This window comes from Haliotis asinina, chromosome 7, assembly GCF_037392515.1.
Source record: "Haliotis asinina isolate JCU_RB_2024 chromosome 7, JCU_Hal_asi_v2, whole genome shotgun sequence".
Classification (NCBI taxonomy): domain Eukaryota; kingdom Metazoa; phylum Mollusca; class Gastropoda; order Lepetellida; family Haliotidae; genus Haliotis; species Haliotis asinina.
Genome location: NC_090286.1, coordinates 63,051,266 through 63,073,914, shown reverse-complemented (window position 1 = coordinate 63,073,914; position 22,649 = coordinate 63,051,266). Strand labels below are relative to the sequence as shown.

At 41.7% G+C, this 22,649-nt stretch overlaps 2 protein-coding genes across 8 annotated transcripts in view; one reads left to right on the top strand and one right to left on the bottom strand.

The window, feature by feature from the left end:
- Positions 1–42: 42 nt before the first annotated feature.
- Positions 43–3,561, top strand: LOC137291652 (tektin-2-like). The gene is made up of 6 exons (XM_067823075.1): positions 43–221; positions 641–1,086; positions 1,589–1,803; positions 2,034–2,256; positions 2,382–2,605; positions 2,795–3,561. Exons 2-6 carry the CDS (start codon positions 673–675, stop codon positions 2,985–2,987), a joined length of 1,269 nt encoding a protein of 422 aa, XP_067679176.1. The 5' UTR covers positions 43–221; positions 641–672; the 3' UTR covers positions 2,988–3,561.
- A 197-nt stretch (positions 3,562–3,758) lies between these two features.
- Positions 3,759–22,649, bottom strand: part of LOC137291651 (nucleoprotein TPR-like) — a 73,374-nt gene continuing 54,483 nt past the window's right edge. The window contains exons 39-63 of one of the 7 annotated variants that reach the window (XM_067823068.1): positions 21,435–21,619; positions 21,253–21,315; positions 20,821–20,862; positions 19,783–19,824; positions 19,367–19,445; positions 18,813–19,082; positions 18,449–18,647; positions 17,750–17,916; positions 14,687–14,781; positions 14,271–14,497; positions 14,008–14,127; positions 13,225–13,423; positions 12,308–12,350; positions 11,813–11,926; positions 11,181–11,279; positions 10,307–10,444; positions 9,937–10,069; positions 9,436–9,629; positions 8,226–8,323; positions 7,941–8,026; positions 7,642–7,737; positions 6,475–6,601; positions 6,029–6,102; positions 4,934–5,020; positions 3,759–4,645 (exon numbers count right to left, since the gene is read on the bottom strand). In XM_067823068.1, the coding sequence (XP_067679169.1) occupies positions 4,377–4,645; positions 4,934–5,020; positions 6,029–6,102; positions 6,475–6,601; positions 7,642–7,737; positions 7,941–8,026; positions 8,226–8,323; positions 9,436–9,629; positions 9,937–10,069; positions 10,307–10,444; positions 11,181–11,279; positions 11,813–11,926; positions 12,308–12,350; positions 13,225–13,423; positions 14,008–14,127; positions 14,271–14,497; positions 14,687–14,781; positions 17,750–17,916; positions 18,449–18,647; positions 18,813–19,082; positions 19,367–19,445; positions 19,783–19,824; positions 20,821–20,862; positions 21,253–21,315; positions 21,435–21,619 (3,246 nt within the window). In that variant the 3' untranslated portion in view covers positions 3,759–4,376. The remainder of the gene's footprint in view (positions 4,646–4,933; positions 5,021–6,028; positions 6,103–6,474; positions 6,602–7,641; positions 7,738–7,940; positions 8,027–8,225; positions 8,324–9,435; positions 9,630–9,936; positions 10,070–10,306; positions 10,445–11,180; positions 11,280–11,812; positions 11,927–12,307; positions 12,351–13,224; positions 13,424–14,007; positions 14,128–14,270; positions 14,498–14,686; positions 14,782–17,749; positions 17,917–18,448; positions 18,648–18,812; positions 19,083–19,366; positions 19,446–19,782; positions 19,825–20,820; positions 20,863–21,252; positions 21,316–21,434; positions 21,620–22,649) is intronic. The other 6 variants (XM_067823072.1, XM_067823071.1, XM_067823074.1 and 3 more) reach the window with 6 other exon arrangements.

The following is a 22,649-nucleotide window of genomic DNA, read 5'->3' as shown; positions in this document are numbered from 1 at the left end:
AACCAAACTGGTGTATGTTATCGGGTTTTTAATTGGCCCGGAGACAAGCCTTTGACCAATTGCAAGATTGTTGACATCAATAGCCTGTCGTTTTGTGTTTCGTTAGCAACGAGGTCTACAAGTAGAGTGTGGTGGCTATTTACTCAGTTCCCATTTGAAACGTTTCCATTAGTTTACTTCAAGCATCTGCTGAGGATACCGACTTCGACATCATTTTTGGGGTTTGTACAATCAGTTTACCGTACCATACTGTCTTTCGGTCCAATTTACTGTTATGCACTAACCAAATTTCACATACTGTCGTGACTTATGTTTACTTGGCTGATGCTTCAGTGTCACAGATTCTCACAGAGAATCATCTACTGCTAATCTTTGTTATCTATGCATGTCGTCTTTAAGGACATATTCCTTCACTGTTAGTCAGCAGCTCTGTTAGTTCTTCACTAACTTTTAGGAATATCAACGATAAGAACAAGAAACTGTTCCATATCTGATGTTGATGACTGAGTGATTGTAGGCTGCATGAACACTGGGTATCTGTCTTTAAATGTCAGTTGAAATTTAACAGTGTAGCTGTGCTTTGCAAGGAATATTTTGTCATACCCATATTGGTTGCTTACTAATATGTTTGATTTTACAGACTCCACAGTTAATTTTGGAGTAGCTGTCAAAATGGCCACCGAACTTCGCCCCACAACTCGCTTCCAGCCTCCAGACTGGTTCACTAGCAACTACACTATCTCTACCAATGCTGAACGGCAGAGGGATGCTTCACACCAAGTCAGACAAGAAGGCAGATTCTTAAGAAATGAAACAGACAATCAAACAAAATGGGATCAGCACTCAAATAATGTCCGTCTAGCAGACAGAGTAGATAATATCAGGAAATGGAAAGAAATTCTGGAGAAGACTCTAGCTGACATAGACAAAGAAATAGCTGATCTCACTGAATCCAAGGAACAGACTGAGCATGCACTTGAGGCCAAGAACTTGCCATTGGATGTAGCCATTGAGTGTCTAACTCTGAGGGAGGGCAGGCAATCCATTGATGTGGTTCAGGATGATCCAGAGGGTCAGCTGCACAAGGTGATGACATACACTGATAACACTGTACATCAGTTGTCATAATGACCAATTCCTCGGTATTAATCTATACTGAGGGAAAAAATACGAGATCACATGAAAGGACAATTATTCCCTTATTCTTTGCAACCTATGTAATACAACGCTCGTGAAGAAACCTGGCAAAAAAATGACTGGACACTTGTCCTTTCAAGTGATCCCTTATTTTCCCCCCCACAGTATATCGTTAGGTAACCTTAAAATGTATTATATGCATCGTGATATGAAGCCTGAAGCTTTGGTACCATGGAGAACTATTACCACTCAAATGTCCCTAAGTGTCCTCCAGATTTTCAAGATTTTCTCTGTTCTTGTATATTGTGTTGCATTGGGTAAATTGATGAGAAAAACCTCATGTTAGATTGTCAGGTCAGCATAACTGACTAAAATACTAACACTACAAATATATATGTTGGAATTTGTTACTTTGACCAGCTACAATAGAACTTGGTTTTTTGCTTCACAGGAAGTTGAGGTGATTGAGGGAATCAAGAAACAGCTGCAGCAGCGTGTGAATGAGTCTTTTGAGCAGCTGTGTCTGCTACAGGAAGCTCGTCAACAACTGCAGGCTGACCTCCAGGACAAGAACATTGCTCTGGGCATTGACATTGACCAATACAACCTCACTGACCGCTCCCCCAACATCAGCTTTAAGCCAGATTCACTCAGAGTCCCCAAGGGGTAGGCAACTTATTTCAACATGTTACAGGAAGAAGTCAAATGTCATCTATCTTATTCCGTTTACTCTTCTGTAATACCCTCATTTAGCTTCATAATTTATCCACAGTTTTGAGGATATACTGTGATTTGCTGCAAAGACACCAATAACAAAGAAAAATACTATTTGGAAAGATTGTAATTGTTTTGCCACAATGTCAATTACACCTGTCTGACCCTGTTCTCTGCAACAGGAGTACCACCCCGCAGCAATGGGAAGACTTCAGTCGCTACAACAAAGAACGTGCTGAGGCTGAGATGAAGGCATCCACCAGACTACGAGAAGCAATCCACCACACTCTCCAGCAGACAGCCAATGATTTGGAGGCTCAGCGTATTGCTACAGAATATGCCTTCAGGAAGAGGATCCATGAGTTTGAGAGAGCAAAGGATGAACTTGAGTGGCAGAAGAAGAATGTAAGTGTCAGTGTGATGTCAAAAGCTGCAGTTGTAATGCTAGTCCTCCACAACCTCTTCACTATTCATGGCCATGGGAACTCATCTGTTATTTAGCTATATCCAATATCAATCTTAATTTTCAGACTGAGGAAGAAATTGCTGATATGGAGAATGACATCCGTGGCCTGGAAGAATCCATCCGTGCAAAGATCAATCCAATGAAACTGGCTCAAACTCGTCTAGAGAACCGTACATACCGACCAAATGTGGAGCTGTGTAGGGATGCTCCCCAGTATGGGTTGACCGATGAGGTCAAGCAGCTTGAGGCCACCAAGCGGGCACTAGAAGAAAAGTGCAACCAGGCAAAGTGAGTATATCTAAAATATGTCAGTTCTCGATATTTCCTTCTCTTAGTCAGGGTGGCTGTGATAGATGCATCATTATGAGGTTTCTTGCAAATTAGCAGATTTTGCATTGAGATTAAGACAGGTATAATTCTCATATTTTTAAACAGAAATGTGTATGATTGTAATGTTTTTGACAATTTATTTAACAGACATGCTCTGGATGGCCTTGAGAAAAACCTCCATCGTATTAATGATGACCTGGCTCTTAAGAACAACTCGCTGATGCTGGACAACCGCTGCATGAACGTACGTCAGAAGCTCCAGGCCCGCCCACAGAGCACTATTGAGAGGAATCTTACACTCACTGGCATGGAGCGACAGAGGTCAACCGTTCTTGCCTAACCAGGAACATCATGAATAAATCATTTAACTAAGATTCTCATGTCACTTGTGCAAATATAAATTTTATGTCAACACGTTGAATATAGATCTCAAATCAAGTCCAATATTTTGTCAAAACACATGTTAATTTGTCCTGAGCAAATGTCAATTTTTATCCCTGTTATGAATATTTTCTGTGCAGTCGATGCACTGAAGTTTTAACCATTCTACAATTTCATTTATAAAGAAATTAGAAACTTGCATATGAACATGCAGGTTTATAACTGAATCATGTGAATGGAATATACAGGTGTTATAGGACTACAGCATCAGTATTCAACTGCTTTCTTCCTGTTGTTGTGTTTCTAACAAATATCTAACTTGCTGTAAATAGTTTCTGATTGCAATGTGTGTTTCAGTTACGATATCATGTAGAATGACAATAACTGGGGCTGCTGCTACTGCAAGATCGTGTATTTCAGATGACTTGTACTACACACACATACATAAGAACAACCACTTACTTAATTTGTCATGAATGTGTAAATATGAAAAGTAAAGTGTACAAAAAGATAATAAATCTGCTCCAGATGAGTCTCTACTTCTGTCTGATGACCTGCAGAGAGTTGACAATGTATGATATATGAATGGTTTCAGTGGTGGTGATAAGGTGATGGAGTGTGGAGTGGACTTGATAACATTTCTTGCCGAGCCAGTTTTGGACGAAAAACATTAAAATATACAGCTCAAGTTCACAAAAACATCCTGACTTGACAGCCAAACAACACATGATTATATAATAGCCTTGTTTATTTGATGATTTCTGGCAATTATTATTTAATAATATATCACTGACAAGGGTTTGTCACATAACTGGTTCTTGAACAAAATGATTTCACCAACATGTATGATCTGACATGCATAGCATTAAATGCTGGGCTGACATGCAGGAAAGTGATATTTTCATATTGGTCTGGACATTGATGAAATGCTGGAGCCTCATAATTCAACATCATGATAGAACTAGTAGTTTGATGGCAGTATCTAATATGTACATATTTACACATTAACACTTGTTCTCCAGACCTTTATATCTTATATCTCTTGACCATTACACATCGTTTATAATCAGAGGTAATTCACCTTTGGAAGTAACTGATAGAATTGTACACATATGGTTACCGATAGTTCCACAGTGATGCTGGCTCCATGATGCTCAGGAATACACAGCTTTATGACTGCATGATATATACCTAGGTTATTTAAACATCAGCAGATGTACATTAAGCTGAAGAACAAACGAGTACTGTTCGTCTTTCCTTTTGAACTGATCAAAGTGCAGCATCTTTGAGTGTACATCACGGAGCAGAAAGTGTAAAGTGTGTCAGTTCTTGTCATGTGCTGAATCCACTAGAACTGTGGAGACCTATAGTTTCCTCTCATTGGTCGGCCCCTCCAGTGCCCTGTCCCTCGCATGTTCCTCATGTTGACCCCACCCCTCCGGGGACCCCGAGACCGGGGTTGATACCCTCCAGGTCGGCGCTGAACAGGGTGTCCTCGTACAGGCTGGGTTGTGGGTGGTGTTGGCTGAGGCTGGGGGGTGGAGGCAACTGGTTGGGGAGCACTGGCTGCACCCTCACCCTCCCACACTATACGCTGAATCCGAGGCTTTGGACCACCTGATCAGAGGAAAATGTTGGGTTCAATAATGACATGTATACACTGTGATGATATACCACACAGATATATACAGACCCTTCAATTGCTTTTGTGTTTGTATAACTATTTATAGAGAAGAAACATAATCTGGTTGGACATTAGAAAGTTCTATTCTCAAAGTCTTTGAACACAACAGATAAATGACAGAAAAACATAACACTAAGTTCTATTTTTGGGGTATAACAGTTTGTTTACCAATACTGTATCATCCTCCAAAGAGATGCATTGTTAACATCAGGCTCACATACCTGAAGAGTCGGCTGCTCCCTGTGATGTTGAACTCCCATCATCCTCTGCTGCCTCCTTCTGTACTGTAGTCTCTGGCCTGGCATCACCTGGACAACAGGTCAGTTAGTGAATGAGAGAGAAATGCTTTCAGCACTATTCAGGATATATCCCAGTAGAGGACACCAAGAGTGGGACTGCATGTAGGAATGAAACACAGGCTTTGGCATGTTTCAGTAACCACTTATCTTGAACAACCCAGGAGAGGGAGAACCATTAACAATCTTCCTGGTACGAACAAGGACATTAAACAGGGTGCATTAAAAGCAGAGATACATTCACACATACCTGGTCTAAGGAACAATACAACATAACATGTAGATTGATACTGTAACTTTGAGACATTTCAATTTCACACGTTGTTGATAAACATGTTTCAGGAATAGGACCCCACCCACGTTAGACACAATATAACTTCAGACAACAGATCCCATTACTGGAGGCTGCTGCTTCGTATTTAAAGAAGACAACAGCTATTATCATGCCTCACACATAAATGTTGTTTTCTGACTGGATGAGCAATCTCCTATTATTTTCAATGTATCCCGCTTACAAGTAACATTTCTTTGTTAACTGCTGGGAATGCCGAACTCATTTGGTACTTTGTGGTAGTAATTCTTTGTCTCAAATAACATTAAATCATGTATGATGTATGGGAATTACTGATGCTTTGTGAATACAAATTGTTGGAAGAGAGATAACTCTAAATCTGTTTTTATTGTCTACAAAATGTGGTGATGGCTACAAAACGTTTTGTACCCGTGCTACAAACAATTCAAAGTTAACACTGAAGTTTCGGTGCGATAAATATGTTGTTCACTGGTCCCTCTGGGTCCATGGGTTGATGTACTCTTGATGTCTGCTTATGCACCTTCGGACTCTGAGATCATAAACAAAGATCGAGGTACATCAACCCATGTTGCCCTCGTGACCAGTGAACTTATGTTGTTAAACACAGCCTCTGCTCAACAACTTACCACAGCTGTGTACACACATCTACATGAACACATCACATGGTGGGAAACATCTCCTATAATGATACCCAGCTGTGGCCTCACCTGTATCAGCTGTACTGGATGTGGAATCCTGGGGTGTGTCTCCCTCCAACAAAGCTGATTCCTCGATCTCCTCACTACAACACAAGCATCCTCACTTTTAAACAAGTCTCAACAGTATGCACTTTCAACTTCTCTACAGGCAAAATCATAGACCAAATTTATGACAAAAGCCTTGGTAAATACATTGTGTACAAGAGTCGTCATATATTAGTAACCTAAAAAACAATCAGGCCAAGAAACTAGAACCTGTTGATCCATGTCATGGTGATAAAATTCTATCAAATTAACAAAGTCAAACACTGAACTCCAAAGACGTCAGCTTTCGTGATTTACAGTGTTTTGTGATTCAATTGCATTATGTATAACTGCATGGACCAAAGGTTTTGTATGATGTCCTCCAGGACTTCCAAATCCCTCATAACAGGATGTCCTAAATGCAGTCCTACCGGTCCTGTTCTGTTCTGGTGGTCTCCTGTGTTTGCTGTGCTGTTTCCACATCCTCTCCTCCAGGCTGCCCAACCTCGGCCACTGGGGCAGTCAGCGTTGCCTCCACATGTGCCTCAGGTAGGGCTACTGTGAACAGATGTACCTTACTATCAATCAAAACCATACATGACTGGCATGTTCACAGTGTTCTGTACAGAATACAAAGAATACAAGTTTTGTTGAAATCGTGATCTATCATCTCTTCCCGTACATATATTAAATAAATATCAACTACAGCATAAGTCCTCAAAACCGGCATCCCTCTAATCCCACATGCACTCAATATTGGCACTACAATTCGGACCCAGCAGAAGCTAGTTCATTTATGATCATTTGCATGCTCTCTAATTTGGCGACAGCCTACTCCATACTTCGGCACAGTAAAGACCGCCCAATTAACTGTTTGTACAATAGCTAACGCTCATAAAATGGGTATCAGCTATCTTGGCTCTCCTGTTGACTGGCTGAACGCGGCCAACGGTTAAGTACAGTGGTTAAGCATAAGTAGGTGAGGTAAATTGGTCACTTGGCAAATTAAATTAATTGGCATCTCCCAATTTGTCAGTCCTTCTCCGTGTCAAGATGGCTTTGAAGATTAGCGGAAGGTGTATTAACAACACAGTGGATTATGGTTAAAAATTTTTTTAACACAGTTCCTTGGCCTGAATACCAAACTGACTGACAGGCAAACAGGTTTGGACATTTTGAGAAAGCATCACATGTTTGAAACTAAATATAAAGAAAACATCATTTTCAAACGAAAAAGTGAGAATGAAAACAGTAAATTTAACAAAGTTAGCACGCTGATGCATGATTTGTCTCTGACTGCCCACAGCGAAAACGTCAATTTCTGGCCCTATTTTGAAAAGAGAAAGCTATTCAGTTTGCTTCAGAATTACTACATGTGAATGAGTTTAAGGAATCTGATGGTTAGCTGGCATGCTGGAAGACATAATATGAAAAGGGAAAAGAGGTAAAGCTGCAGTCAACTACAGACACATGACCAGCATTTTTTACTTGAAGCCAACAAAGAGGGGTAACTCTGCATGTCAACTACAAACACATCACCAGCATATTGTACTTGAACCCAACAAAGAAGAGTAACTCCCTGCTGTCAGTGAACCTACCTGGAGCTGTTGTCTGTAACGGTGTTGTTGGGACGCTGCGGCCGCCACCATCATCAAACTGAGACAGATCCATGCGAGTGTCATCCATCCCTAATGCTATCAGGTTAAAAACAACAATGCTGTGAGCATAATCCTGTCATAAAAGTACAAAGGATAGAATTCTCCTTACTATGTAGCACTTTACTCAGAGTCTGCTACAGCTCATGGAACGTCAAACTCCACAGTTTAGTTTTTCAACCGCAATACATTTGTGTCAGCATAACAAACGAGAAAAGTGTGACGTCAGTCCAGTTACTTACCTCGCTGTGACTCCAGCTGGGCCAGTTCTGGCTGGCTCAAACTGCCCTCGGCACCAAACACAAACCTCTGTGATACCTGGGGGGAACTGAACACACAAGACACCTCAACCAGTTGTCACATAAATTGAAACACAGAACATACTTGTCACTTATAACCTGGCAAAACATATCATGGCACCCTTGTCACTTACATAAAATAAATAACAAACATCATGAGACTCTTAGCAGATTAACTTGGCACCCAAGGGGTAAAGAAATTATTACTGCCAGAAATTGTCTGCTCACTTCAAGGCTTCTGCAAATCCATCAGCTCGTCTCGGCACGGAGAGCGTGGGTGTGCTTGGCACTGTACAGTCCTCCTCCTCAAACGGTCCAGGTTGACCCTGGTCACACGCAAAAGTAAACACAGATTAAACATTCTGTGATGCTTCAGTCATGATTTACAAGATTAACAATTACTCACTATATAATGTGTGCAGTCACATTGAGGGAAGGGTGGTGTTATGTCATGTACAGAAAAATGACTTTGTCATTTAATAACAGGGTGTTACTCCTGTGGAAGCATGAGGAGAAGCGTGACATGATAAAGATACTGGTGCCTACTGGAAAGCATTTACTTCCACATAGTCAGTAGGAAGGAAGTAGCTCAAAGCAGTAGCAGCCTTGACTGATTCCCGTGGGAGCAACTACTAAAACTACAAACATGTCTGATTAATGCAGCTCTTTATTTTTATTTTGTAGTAAGCAGGAGTTGAAGTCATTCCACACATGACATCCTTGTGTTGTAAGCACACTAACAAGGTTAATCTCTTTGGTCATGTGGATAGGTATCCAATCCCAGATCATCAGGTCTGTGGTTCAAATCCCAGTATGATCATCTATATAATATGTGTTAAGTGCAATATGGATAATTTGTAAACATGATAGATGCTCATTACTGACACTGTGGTACACAATGTAGTATTTTAATGAGCTAGTAACTAGCAAGGTAAAAGACTAAAATAAACCACTGAAAAATAATTACACCATATGCTTAATATTTCCATATTTTGGAGAACAGACTTTTAAGCACATGAAGACAATATGCCACTATAGTTCCAGCATGTGAGATAGGTTCACATACAAGACTGTTTCTTGATGACATGTTCTTGAAATAAACACCAGGCGTTGTTGTAGCAAGGAGACTGAGTGTATTCTGTTGAATGGCGTTAATGGATTTTAGTAGTTGCGGAGACAATGACTTCTAGTTAAGTGCTAAAGAATGGATGAATGAGGGACAAAGACACAAGACACGAGATGGATAATATAAAAATAAAGCAAAATATGCGCATGATGAATAAATGCTGTCTTGGCTCACCATATCGGACAGAATGCAGGTTAGAGTGAGTGATGTTAGGTGATCATGCCCTCTATCACCATGGATACCTACAGGCAGTATCAGCAAGCAGTGGTACAAGCATCTGACACCAGATGAACTGATGCAACAGTTACCTACCCCTAACATGAATGGCGGAAGATGGGCCCTGATGCTGACTGATGGCAATCGCTCGCCATGCACGATTGGCTGAAGGGCAGGGGTTGGGCGTGGACTTACTACAGGATGCTGTGCTATGATTGGTTGCTGAATCACTGGTCCCGGGCCTGCAGGGGGCTGTTGGGAAGGCATGGATTGTTCGTTGTCATCAATGTCTGCAAAAAAATACCCAGTCAGATGTGTCACCAACTTAGGCTGTGAATCAGCTGAATCAGCCGAGACAGTTTATTCAATAAACATTAAGAATCAATTTATGAACAGTGATGCTCTGTCACCAACATTCATTCAGAATAACATGCTGAAGTATGTTTATCACAAGAAAGTTGGCACATCACAAATCTTATCTGAGAAACTCCTGAATTAATGGAACATAAAGGCACTGAATCTGGATAATATTCAAGTACAGAATCAGGGTAAAAATTCTCAGAAATGACTTGAAGCAAAAACAACTTTTTATCTTACCAATGATGACAACATCATTGTCATCCTCCTCCTCATCTCCCTGTTCGGCCATTGCCTCTTCATCATCATCTTCGTCTTCATCCTCATCGTATTCCCCTTCCCCTTCCTCATACTCCTCTTCTTCATCTGAATCCTGTCAACACACATTCATCTCTCAACACAGACACAAGCAAGCATGGGCATCTAATGCTGTATTAAACAGTACTCCAGTTATAACATGCTGTGTCTGCGATATGCAGGAAGAAAGCCTGACGATATAGCTGTTTACCACTTAAAAGCTGTTTACCACTTAAAATGTAGCCATGAATGTAGGTACACATGAAGCAGCTGCAGACTGACACAGATCTGTCAGTTGCAGTGTCTCCCTTACCTCCATCTCATCTCCACAAGCCTCTTCCTCCTCGCTGTTGAGGATGATCACATCCCCACTGTCGTCATCAGCATGCACAACCTCCGCACTGGCATCAACTGTCTGCTCTGGTCCTGCAAACAGCTCCTGTGGGGGTTGCTGGAGTCACACAATACACTCACTTGTCACTCAAGGTCATAGTGTCACTCACTCACTCAGTTCCCATCACACTGTCACGTAAACATGAATGTATAACAAGATCATCCATGAAATACCATAGTCTATACTTTAGTAGCTTGTACCAACAAGCAGTCAGTTCAAAGTGAGTTAATCTGGCTATATGATGCTTTCTGCAACATTCTAGCAATATCACAGCCGGGGGAAACCAGAAATGGGCTTCACACATTATACCCATGTGGGAAACTGCACCCAGGTGTTCGGGGTGACGAGTGAACGCGCTAACCGCTAGGCTTCCTCAACCTAGGCAGTCCAGAGCTCTGGGCTTGGAGTATGTATGTTGTGTGATCATAGTCACCAAACACAATGACACGTAACTGTATCTTTCTGCTGGCATCGTGTAATCATGCAAGCCGTTTTACATGGTGTGTAAAACGGCTTACTACCACATCAGGAATATTGGTCAAATATCTAGATACAGAAACCAGAAAGATGTTAAACCCCTTCCCCATGCCTTTGAAACATCCAGGACTGATTACTGCAACATCCTTTTGTTTGGATGTAGAAGCAGCAATTTAGACAAGATTTAGCTAACACAAAGTCAACAGCAAGAGCAATCTCTGGATTAATGTGCTGAAGACATGCCTAACTTACTATTATTATCCCCTATTATTATCCCCACAAATTTCTCGTATGCTAACAGAGTACAAGTGGCTACCTGTGGCACGTCCTCCAGCTGTGTCAGGCTGGCGGGTTCTGGCTGGGAACCTCCTACTACCTGGGGGGATACACTTTCAACTGCAACTTCAGCAGGTGTCTGGAAACATGGAATAGTTACATATGTCATATTTGGGATTTCACTTTCTTAGTAAAGTACAAATTCTAGTACTTTTTTTGGTTGAGTCCCATCCGGGATTCGAACCCGCACCCTCAGAGTCAGGCACCTAATCGCCAGCACACAAAGTCAACCGCCTAGCCCGCTCAGCCACCGCGACTTCCACAAAATGAAAGTCGGACAACTGGTAGTCTAGACTGCGTACTTTGTGTACCCCTCTGATGAGTGTAAATTGGCACGGCTCACACGGCCGAAAGCTATGATTTCACTAAGAAAGTGAAATCCCAAATATGACATATGTTGCATTTGACCACTTTCTAAATGGCATCGTGTAATCATGGAATAGTTAATATTTACAAGCCATACATACACTGGACAAATATACTGTTTCTGAGCAAGAGGTTTTGAACATTCTTATTTAGTTGTTGGTGACCAAGTCATACAACTTAGGAAGTCCAGCGCATGTTGGTTACCACACAGGTCACCAGACTGCAAGTTATTGATGGTAGAATTACCTCCTCTTGTTCCAAGGTCTGTGCTTGGTGGAGATGAGGAGCTTCCTGGGATTCCAGGTTGACTGTCTGGGCATTTTCATCAGTCAGCGTAATGGTTGGGAGAGGGGAGCCCTGCTAAAAAAACAGCAATACTACCAACAGTGGGATTTGTTTTAAACAGCTGGGGCAAAATGAGAGATTTGATATGACATGATGAAGGCAACCATGGTTGCGACAAGAAGCGAGCAACCATTTCCTTTATAAATAGTTGTCTACGCTATCTGTTTCCTCAATCACTTCATAAACATCTCTCGTCAGTCAGAAGGAACAGTTTCAGAAGTTAAAGAAATGAGAAGAAAAGAAATACTGACCCAGATAAGAAACCTGAAGAAACTAACATTCTATTACATCCAGACGAATGACTGTAGAGGCTATCACTAGTCAAGTCAGAAATAATAAACTGATGGAAGACTTCATGTGTTTAACCTTTGTGAAATCTGTCTCAAGTTGACAAACCTGTGTTCTTGTTCTCTTGGCCTGTGTTTCTGCTTCCTCATGACTGCAACAAAACAACACATTATGTCAGTGCCCAATCAAGCTCTTGTGTGCACTTCATCCGTAGTCTTACATAAGTTTCACGTTTGATCCAAGAACAGTGATCACCCCACTTCATCTGTAGTCTTACATAAGCTTCATGTTTGATCCAAGAACAGTGATCACCCCACTTCATCTGTAGTCTTACATAAGCTTCACGTTTGATCCAAGAACAGTGATCACCCCACTTCATCTGTAGTCTTACATAAGCTCCACAAGAGTGAGAGAGTGAGTTTAGTTTTACGCCATACTCAGCAATATTCCAGCTGTATGGTGGCAGTCTGGAAATAATCGAGTCTGGACCAGAAAATCCAGTGATCAACAACATGAGCATTGGGAACTGATGACATGTAAACCAAGTCAGTGAGCCTGACCACCTGATCCTGTGACAAGCATAGTTGCTTTTTATGGCAAGCATGGGTCGCTGAAGGCCTATTCTACCCCGGGACCTTCACGGGTCTCCTGTCCCAAAATAGCGGTAAACCTACTACTGATGTATATTTTTCTGTGGTCAAACTTGTCACCACCAACAACAAAAACACCAACAGAATATGTGAGAAATGAAATACCTGTTACCACTCAAAACCTCCAAAATATTCATACAATATGCACAGATGTTGACTTCTGTTGCATTTGTTGTTGACTGAGTAATAATCTGGCTCAATCTCAATGCTCGGTCAATAATGTGTGGGCTAGACAAAACAGCCATGAAATCCTGAGCTGTCAAGCAACAATGAGGATGGGTTTACTGGGGACTTGTAATGTATCTCATGGACTACTACTGAGAACGACAGTTATCATCCTGTATAAGCATTCAAGAAGTGAAGTTTTCTGCCCACCTGTCTGTGTCATCCCTCTGTCTTTTCCCTAGTGACTGACTAGCTACACTGTCTGCAACTGTGCCTGATGACGTGGATGGCAGGTGGGGAGACACTGGCGTCACCTGTGGCTGCTGCTGCTGCTGCTGTATCTGTGACTGCATTGACTCCAAAGCTGCAGCAGGTGATGACTCTTCCACTAGGTCTGTGGATATGTCTACTACAGAGGATGATATCTTTCAGACACAAAGGAAAGAAGGGAAAGGGACAGATGGGAAACTGTCATTGTTGGAACTGCATCAATAGTTCCGAAAAAAATATGAACATCATAAAATATTAATCATAATTATAATCAAACAGAAAGAATCAGGTGATAACTCAACTGATATAGTTTATCATCCAGTAGCAAGATAACACAGAAGTAGATATCAATAGCGGTGATGACAAAATCGAGGTCCATCTTAGAGACATGTGGACACAGCCAGACAAGGCCAAGCCTGGTCATTAAATTCAAACCTTGTAGCTCTGCTGTAAGCAACAAATAAGGCACAGCAATATAATGACATGTATGAATCTGATCACTGAGCTTTGGCACTTGGTCATCATAGTAATCAATCTGAGGACAAGGATGGGTTCTGAAGACAAGTTCCTAATAAGATCTTCACAGAAGTCAATTCTTTCAGTTAGAGATCACCCTAATCACAGAGACATGTCTTTATGAGACTCATTGCAACAAACAAAATCTAATCCTTCAAAGGAAATGGGCCCAACATTGTGGCCCTGAATCTGTATAATTGTCCTCACCAGGTTGGGCCTGCTCGATCTGTGGTGCAACTATCTGGACCTGCTGGGGTCGTCCTGGGACACTGACTGATGGGATCGGTGTGACTGTTGGGCCGGTGGATGATGTAGATGGAAGGTCATCTGCAAGGTTTGGAACTTAATGTCAGTTTCAATATTATTGACCTTGTTCTGAAGGCAATCATGTGATTGTGTCATCAAACATACTGACAACTTTCCTAAAATAAATGAAACATTTATATTTATGTGAAAATGCTGCTACTCACCGTCCACATCTTGTGATGTGAGTGTTGTGGGCATGACTGTAGCAGTAGGTGTTGCGGTGGATGTAGAGGCCACAGATGTAGCTGCGATGGCCATGGGCCGGATGCTAGCCGTGGCTTTCGCTGCCGCTGAGCTGTGAGGGATGGGTGTGGCCTGACCCACACTGGTGGTGCCTGTAGCCATGGGCTTAATGTTGGCCATCTTGGGAGCCTGGTCAGACGTGGATGTGCTGGAAAGAGAGAGAGATCATGTGATGAGGATACTTAGCACATACACTGGTATAATAATAGTTGGTACAATTGCTTTTCTGCAAAATATAATTTCACTGAAATATGCAATGTTTCTTTTTCCAAACTAGGAACAGAAGACTATCAGATAACTGTGAGCTGACTGTTGTTGGAATGGTGTTGCTACTCACCTGGGTGGGGTGGTAGCGGCAGGTCGTGTGACAATGGAGGCAGGCTGGCTGATGTGTTTCTGCTGGGACTCCAGCTGTTTCTGTAGAGCAGCGATCTGTACAAGAAAATAAGTGAAAAACATTTGTAAATGGGACATTTTGATACTTTTGTTAGGGAAAGAATATCCAAATTAACAGTGGAACATGTTTCGGCTTTGCCAGTAGAGTAAAGCAGTTTATTACCTTTGTGGTACTGTTTAAACAGGATAACTCATGGATCAAGACCTGCCTTACAGATTGTGTATACTATCTCCAAGTGATTGCTTTTAATATGGTCATGTCCCCTACCACTAAAGAAGAACGAAATATTTACTTTTGTTAACGTGATATCTCATGGACTTGAAATTTGTTGACAGCCGACATTGGGCTATTATGCAAACACCGGGTGATTTGGGTGACCTTGACCTTATTTCAAACATATTTAAAAGCAATATTTCATAAAACATTGCACCCAATGTCTTCAATATGTTGACAGCCTACATCGGGCGATGCAAACACCGGGTGATTTGGGTGACCTTGACCTTATTTCAAACATATTTAAAAGCAATATTTCATAAAACATTGCACCCAATGTCTTCAATATGTTGACAGCCTACATCGGGCAATGCAAACACCGGGTGATTTGGGTGACCTTGACCTTATTTCAAACATATTTAAAAGCAATATTTCATAAAACATTGCACCCAGTGTCTTCAATACGGTGACAGCCTACATCGGGCGATGCAAACACCGGGTGATTTGGGTGACCTTGACCTTATTTCAAACATATTTAAAAGCAATATTTCATAAAACATTGCACCCAATGTCTTCAATATGTTGACAGCCTACATCGGGCGATGCAAACATCAGTCATTTCAGGCATCTTACATGTGACCAAAATAATAAAATTGAGTGAGTGAGTTTAATTTTACGCCGCACTCAGCAATATTCCAGCTATATGGCAGCGGTCTGTAAATAATCGAGTCTGGACCAGAAAACCCAGTGATCAACAACATGAGCATCGATCTGCGCAAATGAGAATCGATGACTAGTGTGAACCAAGTCAGTGAGACTGACCACCCAAACACATTAGTCGCCTCTTATGACAAGCACAGTAGCCTTTTATGGCAAGCATGGGTTGCTGAAGGCCTATTCTACCCTGGGACCTTCATGGGTCCAAAAAATAAAATAAAAGGTAGAAAACATGTCATATGAAAAGTGGTCAAAGTGTCATGGTGACTTCTTTCTGTGGCATATTTAGAAGTTGGAAGTAAGACAGAAAAAGTATACATGGATGACAACTTCTTTAATTCAAGAGCATGACATTTTGATGCAGTTCTACATTGACTCCACCTACTTCACATGGGGTGATGATATATATGAACAGATACATGGATGACAACTTCTTTAATTCAAGAGCACAACATTTTGATGCAGTTCTACATTGACTCCACCTACTTCACATGGGGTGATGATATATATGAACAGATACATGGATGACAACTTCTTTAATTCAAGAGCACAACATTTTGATGCAGTTCTACATTGACTCCACCTACTTCACATGGGGTGATGATATATATGAACAGATACATGGATGACAACTTCTTTAATTCAAGAGCACAACATTTTGATGCAGTTCTACATTGACTCCACCTACTTCACATGGGGTGATGATATATATGAACAGATACATGGATTAACTATGGGCTCACCTATCCTCAATGAAATATATATATGGCACTTCTAGAAGAGAAAGCCCTCCTCACATCACCTTTCCAACCTAGTACTGGAAGGTGGATGACACATTCTGAAACCTAACAATGACCCTCTTGAGCTGCTAGACCACTTCAACAAACAACAGCCCAGAGTCAAATTCACCATGAAGGCAAAAACCAACAACCAGATACCATTTCTGGATGTCCGTGTATCCTGCTTGATTCCAACCAACTTAGGACAACTGTATGCTGAAAACCTACCTACACTAACCAGAATGTCCACTTCCAGTCCAACCACCCTTCATGAGTGTCAGGCATCATCTCCACACTTACCAGAAGAGCTAAGAACATATGTTCCACAATTCTTCATGCAGACATTAGCCACCTGCAAGATGTATTTGTCAACCTCAACAACTACCCACCCCAGTTAGTGAATAGGACTATCGCAGCAACTCTATCGCCACCTACTACCAAACCTCCTTGATCTGAATCTGCTCCCAAAAGATCTTAATCCCATACACTGGCAAACAATCCCACCAGATAAGCAGGCTCCTCAAGCAACAAGCAGGCATGGACACCACCTTTTCGACCTCTACCACCATCAGCAACCTCCTGCAGGCCAATGCAAGAAAATACCCACAACCCATGAACCCATCCCCAAAGGCGTACACTATAAAACTGACTGTAATTCTGGACACTCATACATCATTCACTCTTGAAAACGATATAGAACCTGTATCGAAACAGTGTGATCTTGAATGAAAGAAGCTGTCATCCATTTATACTTGGTCTATGACATGGTGACCTTCAAGATAAGGTCAAGGTAACCCCAATCAACTGGTGTCGACATAATCTCCCAATGTAGGCTGTCAACAAATTTTAAGACACTGGGTAAAACAGTCCATGCGATATCGCATTAACATAAGTTTGAAAAGTGGTCAAAACTTCCTTGTGATCTTGATGATAAGGTCACAGTCACCCAAATCAACTGGCATCTGTATAAGCCCCCAATATAGGCCCTCACCAAATTTTGAGACACTGGTAAAACAGTCCATGAGATATCACATTAACATAAGTTTGAAAAGTGGTCAAAATTTTGTTGTTACTGGCATCTGTGTTGGCCCCCAATGTAGTCTGTCACCAAACTTTAACATATTGGGTACAACAGTTCCTATGATATTGCGTTAACAAGAATGAGGATGTACATACTTAAGGATGCTGCTGAATACACAGTCTCCCGTTCCGTGTTGCAGCAGGGGACAATAATCAAGATATCTACAGGAAATTTCTTCTGAAGCCTGGTTCACACTGAGAGATTATTTCTCACCTTGGCCTGGAGTTCTGTGTTCTCCCTCTGGACCCGGTCCAGCTGCTGCTGCAGGTCAGCCAGCCCCGGCCCTTGTCCCCCCCGCGCGTCCTGCAGCTCTTTCTCTAGACGGCTGATTCGTCCCTCAAACTGAGACTTCAGCATGCCCTGACGAAGGTCCTGTTCTTCTGTGGTTAAAGACAGTACTTCAGCTATGAATTTGATTCTCAGATTCTGTACGTTTGATCACTTTTGTGTATAGTGATGATCTGTGAACTAATTTCAAAATTAACATAGGAAGTCCCTTTACAATGGGATAGATCTATTCATCAACTGAATGCTCATGGTGGTACAAACATTGTTACCCCAGTCCATAAATCAGTGTGCACTCATTCTCAGCTCCCTGAGGATCATACAACAGAAGCTGCTTAAGAGGCTTTAGAACTTAAGAAATAGCATTACCATCAGTGTCCTCCCATGTTACTCATTCAGTGAAGGGACCAAAAGCCCTGTGAACTATCTGGGTTGAAGCCGTTGAACATGCTCACTCAAACTTTGGCTGATTTGTAACCTGTACACTTTATATATGATCACTTACATCCCAAAATTAGAAACCCTACCTTCCTTAGCATCAACACAAGCGTATCATGACCCCATAATGTCTTAGCTGGAGCTGAGAGTAAATATGCCCTGTCAGTATCCAAGTCTAGCAGTCTCTACCTTTATTACTCATCTCCACTGTGCTTAGCCTCTTTTTCAGTTCTGCATTCTCACTAGTTAATCTTTCTACTTGTTCTCTCTGATTGGTCAATTTGTTCTTGGCAGTCTGGAGCACAGTTCGTGAGTGTGTCTGTTTCTTCTCGTACTCTGAGTTCTCCTCCTTCAGCTTGTTACAGGTCTCCTGAAGCTGGCTGTGTTCCTGGAAGGAGGGACAATTAAGTCTTCCAAACAGAGTGATATTGCGCAATTCAACTTACAATCACTATCTTCATGACAGTTTCTTTACACAACAGACTGATTTAACACCATAAAATTTTGTGTCACATACTGACCAGAGTTTGGTTGAAGAGCCATACTGACATACCTGGGCTTGTTTCTGTAGCTGCTCCTTAACTTCACCGACTTGTGTGTCCCGCTGCTGCATCTGTGCCTTCAGCTCATCTCTCTCCTTCTCCATGGCGGCCACTTTCTGTCGCAGCTCTGCAGACGCCTGTTCTATGGCAGCAATGTTGGGCTGGGCGGCCTCTTGGTTGGCTGACTTAGCTCGGAGCTCAGTCAGATCCTTCTGTGCCTGTTCCAGTTCCTTGCCAACATTCTCAGCCTGCTCCTTATATTTACGACCAATCTTCTTCAGCTGAAGCCAAATATTTGCAATTACTACTACTAACTATTCTCCTTCAAGTTTGAGTTTCATGGCAGTATGTATAACATTTTTTTGTCTGCAAATCAATCAACATATCTAGCAATTGCCTTGTTGATTTGCCTCTACATGTTCTGCTCCCCTCATCTTGACAACTACCTCGTACTGACCTGTTTGATTGTCTCGATCATCTCTCTCCACCTGGATAATTATCCTTACTCACATGGCTGATTGTCTCGATCATCTCTCCCTACATCTGGATAATTATCCCCACTTACCTGATTGATTGTCTTCATTTTCTCTTCAGCATCCTGCAGCTTTTCTTCGTTCTGTTTCTTCAAGGTAGCTATCTGTGCACTGGAAGAAAGATCACTCCCATCAACTTCACAAATTAAACACAAATGGGATGACGAAGCAGTTCAAAACACTGCATGACAAACTACCCATGGACACTCAGACTGATGGTTGTAACTGAGAAAGTTGTGATTCAGTTTCTGCTGGTTCTGCATAATTCACTTCGATCATTCCTGAACTGACTTGGATGACAACTCTGATGTTTTGATACAGGTTCTTCTACAATTGCCAAACATGAAAGTCAATATTGTAATTCAAACTTCTAAAACGCCACTCAAAGCAGTTAAACTGGAACTATTTATCATGTTAAGATCATAATGAAATTGAAATAATTTCTTACTTGAGTTGTGTCACCTGTGTTTTGGCACTGTTGGCCTCAGTCCTGCAAGACAGAAATACACAGTGAAGCTACTGCAATGCCAGATAAGATTCCAAAACATGCAAAACAAGTTAGTTGTTATATGCTAGCAGACAGTAATTAGCCAAGTTTAAGCGAGTGACTGGGTAAATGTTGCTTAGGCTGCATCAGCAATGTTGCAGCTTGACACAGGTAAGTCAAGTTCAGTCTAAGTAAACTTCGTCTCAGTGTATTTCGTTACACTCCACCACTGAGTCTAACAAAACCTAGTAGAAGGTCGTGTCAGGTAACCTTTGAGCAACCTATGACTGTCCATTCAAATGCGAGACGGTTAAATAGATTTAACCAATCAGACAACGGCTACTATTTAGGGATTGGAGGGACTTTCAAAATATTCAGGTCACCGACACAGATCTCTCCACAAACAAAAATCAGCATATAACACAGTTATTTGACCTGCAGTATATACGCTTTGGTGTTTCTGTTGACATGGTTTCCATTAGCTAATATTTACGCAAGATAACATCCTTGAATATTGTCAAAAACACTATTTGCAGCGACTGTTTACTCACCGTTGTCATGGCAGTATGTACGTCGTGTGCATCACCCGGAAGCGATCGTACGCTAAATAGCATTTGGAATCGTTCGGGTACGAAAACTTTTTGAGAAAAAAGTTCATAAGGGATGTGCAATCGTGCACTTTTGCGATTTGGTAAGCTGTGTTCTGACTGGTCAATCTCAAAGGTTACCTGACGCGACCTCCCATAAGGTTTTGTAGACTCAGTGGTGGAGTGTAACGAAAAGAACTGAGGATAAGTTTACTTTCACTGAAGTCAAGTTTAAACAGGAAATCACACATTTTGAGCATCAATCCATGTAATGGTGACATGATGACATGCTCCCAAAAGTCTATGAGACAGAACCGCTGTTCTCATGAGTTGCTTCTCACCATGAACATGGGCTACCGCACACAAACCGTAACCCAGGGTAATCAATGCAAGTTATGTCGAAGGCACTTACTGACTAGTTGACAAGCTGGCATTTAATCTGGACACCTCAGCCCTGAAACAGGAAACAATGTTAATAATGTTTGTTTGAGAGTAAACACAGTATTTTATACTTATTCTGATTCGTAGCAGATGCTTTCTTATAAGAGTTCAGCCTGCAGCCCCACTTGAAATGTATTCTATTTACTAGGATTATTTCAAGGGTTTAGGGGTTTGGGTTATGATTTACATAAAAACCATGTATTCTTCAGCATATAATGCTAACAGAGTGAGGATTGTGGGCAGAAATCTTTCCTGCTTCCCTCTTACTTTAGCAATAACACTGTATGTTGGCCATATGGAGGCTGGTCAGGACAACTGGGAACCTAGTAAATTAAGTATGTCACTGGTAACTGTGTTCTGGAATGTCAAGTTTATAGCTGGTATGTGTTGAGGAATATCCAACCTATGTTTGTGCCTTTCCTCATTCACCTGAGCCAGCTGTCGTTTCAGATTGTCCCTCTCCTGCCTAAAACAGTCACACATGAGTAGTGCATTAGTCACAGACAAACACGCACTCAGCCACATGAATGAAGAACATCAGTCACATACAATTACAAAACAGTTTCTAGTTTTGAAAACACGTACACAATCCTGCGATGTTCCTCTGGGTCTGACTTGTTTGCCTGCTCGATGAGGTGATTGGTTCGTCCCTTCCACCGCTCCACTTCATTCTGTAAAGCTGTCTTCTCAGCACTGAGCGCGTCCCGTTGAGCCTGCACACTGCGGAGGTTGGCCTGGAGGGGCTGGATGTCACTCTCCATCTTCTTGATCTGTAACACAACACCAACCAGTGAGGATCAGCTTCTACTGAGACAGTACCGTCATCATCAAAATACAAACACATGTATAACTCTGTTGTTTGTTACTCTTTCCCAAAGTAGCCACTAAAACCAATGACAGTGTGCCTACCTTGGCCTTATCATCCTTGTGTGTGTGGCAGTGTTCGAAAATGTAAGTTTTTGTGTAAAACTGATAATTTATACTTATCCTCACTCATGCTTATTATGCTTATCTCCCCCCTTCATAAAGATAGCTGACTACTTGAAATCCCCTGAAGTTCCCTTCTTTTGAAGTGGACGCATAATACACTCACCCACAGGAAGCCTCCACGTTTCCCGCCAATCACTCACATGACCAGACCTGTTTATCACTCACTCCGTAATTCCTAAAGCCCGACATGAGAAATACTGGGAATTCAGCATGCCCGAGGGTGGCGGTTGAGAAGGCTTGACGTCATGAGTTAGGATAAGTACAAAAAGACAGGTTTGACTGGATGTTATTCCTCCCATCTCACAGATGAATATTGGAAGAACAGGATCAAACTATTGCTGTTATAGTTCCGAAAGGGGGTACGTACTGGATGTAGTTATATGGCAGTCAGCAGACTCCAGCATGGCCTGACCCACCACTGTTTCTAAGCATAATAGGCATGAGTCAGGATAAGGAAAAATATGTAATTTTTTTTAGTAAAATTGATATTTCTTGTAGCATACTTTGACTGGAACATGATGATATATATAGATCAGCTAGCATCCTGCTAGTGTCTAATGCAACTGTTTGTCTAGATTTCCAATCAAGACCAATCGTGACCCTTCTTCATGTACAAGTATCTTCATTAAGAGTACAGGGACATAATCACTCATGCTAGTCTGTTCAAGACGTGTGCATGGAATCTCAACTCATTACTTAGCAGAACGCCTTGGTCTCAACAAGACATGTGATAAAGAGTGAAGTTTTAGATATACTAGTTTCTCCCTCCAACTAGCCACCAGTAGCAAGAGGCCAAAAATGGTGCATGTC

What these genes read in the sequence shown, in the direction of transcription:
- LOC137291652 (XM_067823075.1), top strand. Translation starts at nt 673, where the DNA reads ATGGCCACCGAACTTCGCCCCACAACTCGCTTCCAGCCTCCAGACTGG. An exon ending in TCACTCAGAGTCCCCAAGGG is followed by an intron (nt 1,804 to 2,033) that starts GTAGGCAACTTA and finishes TCTCTGCAACAG; the next exon opens with GAGTACCACCCCGCAGCAAT. An exon ending in GAAAAGTGCAACCAGGCAAA is followed by an intron (nt 2,606 to 2,794) that starts GTGAGTATATCT and finishes TTTATTTAACAG; the next exon opens with ACATGCTCTGGATGGCCTTG.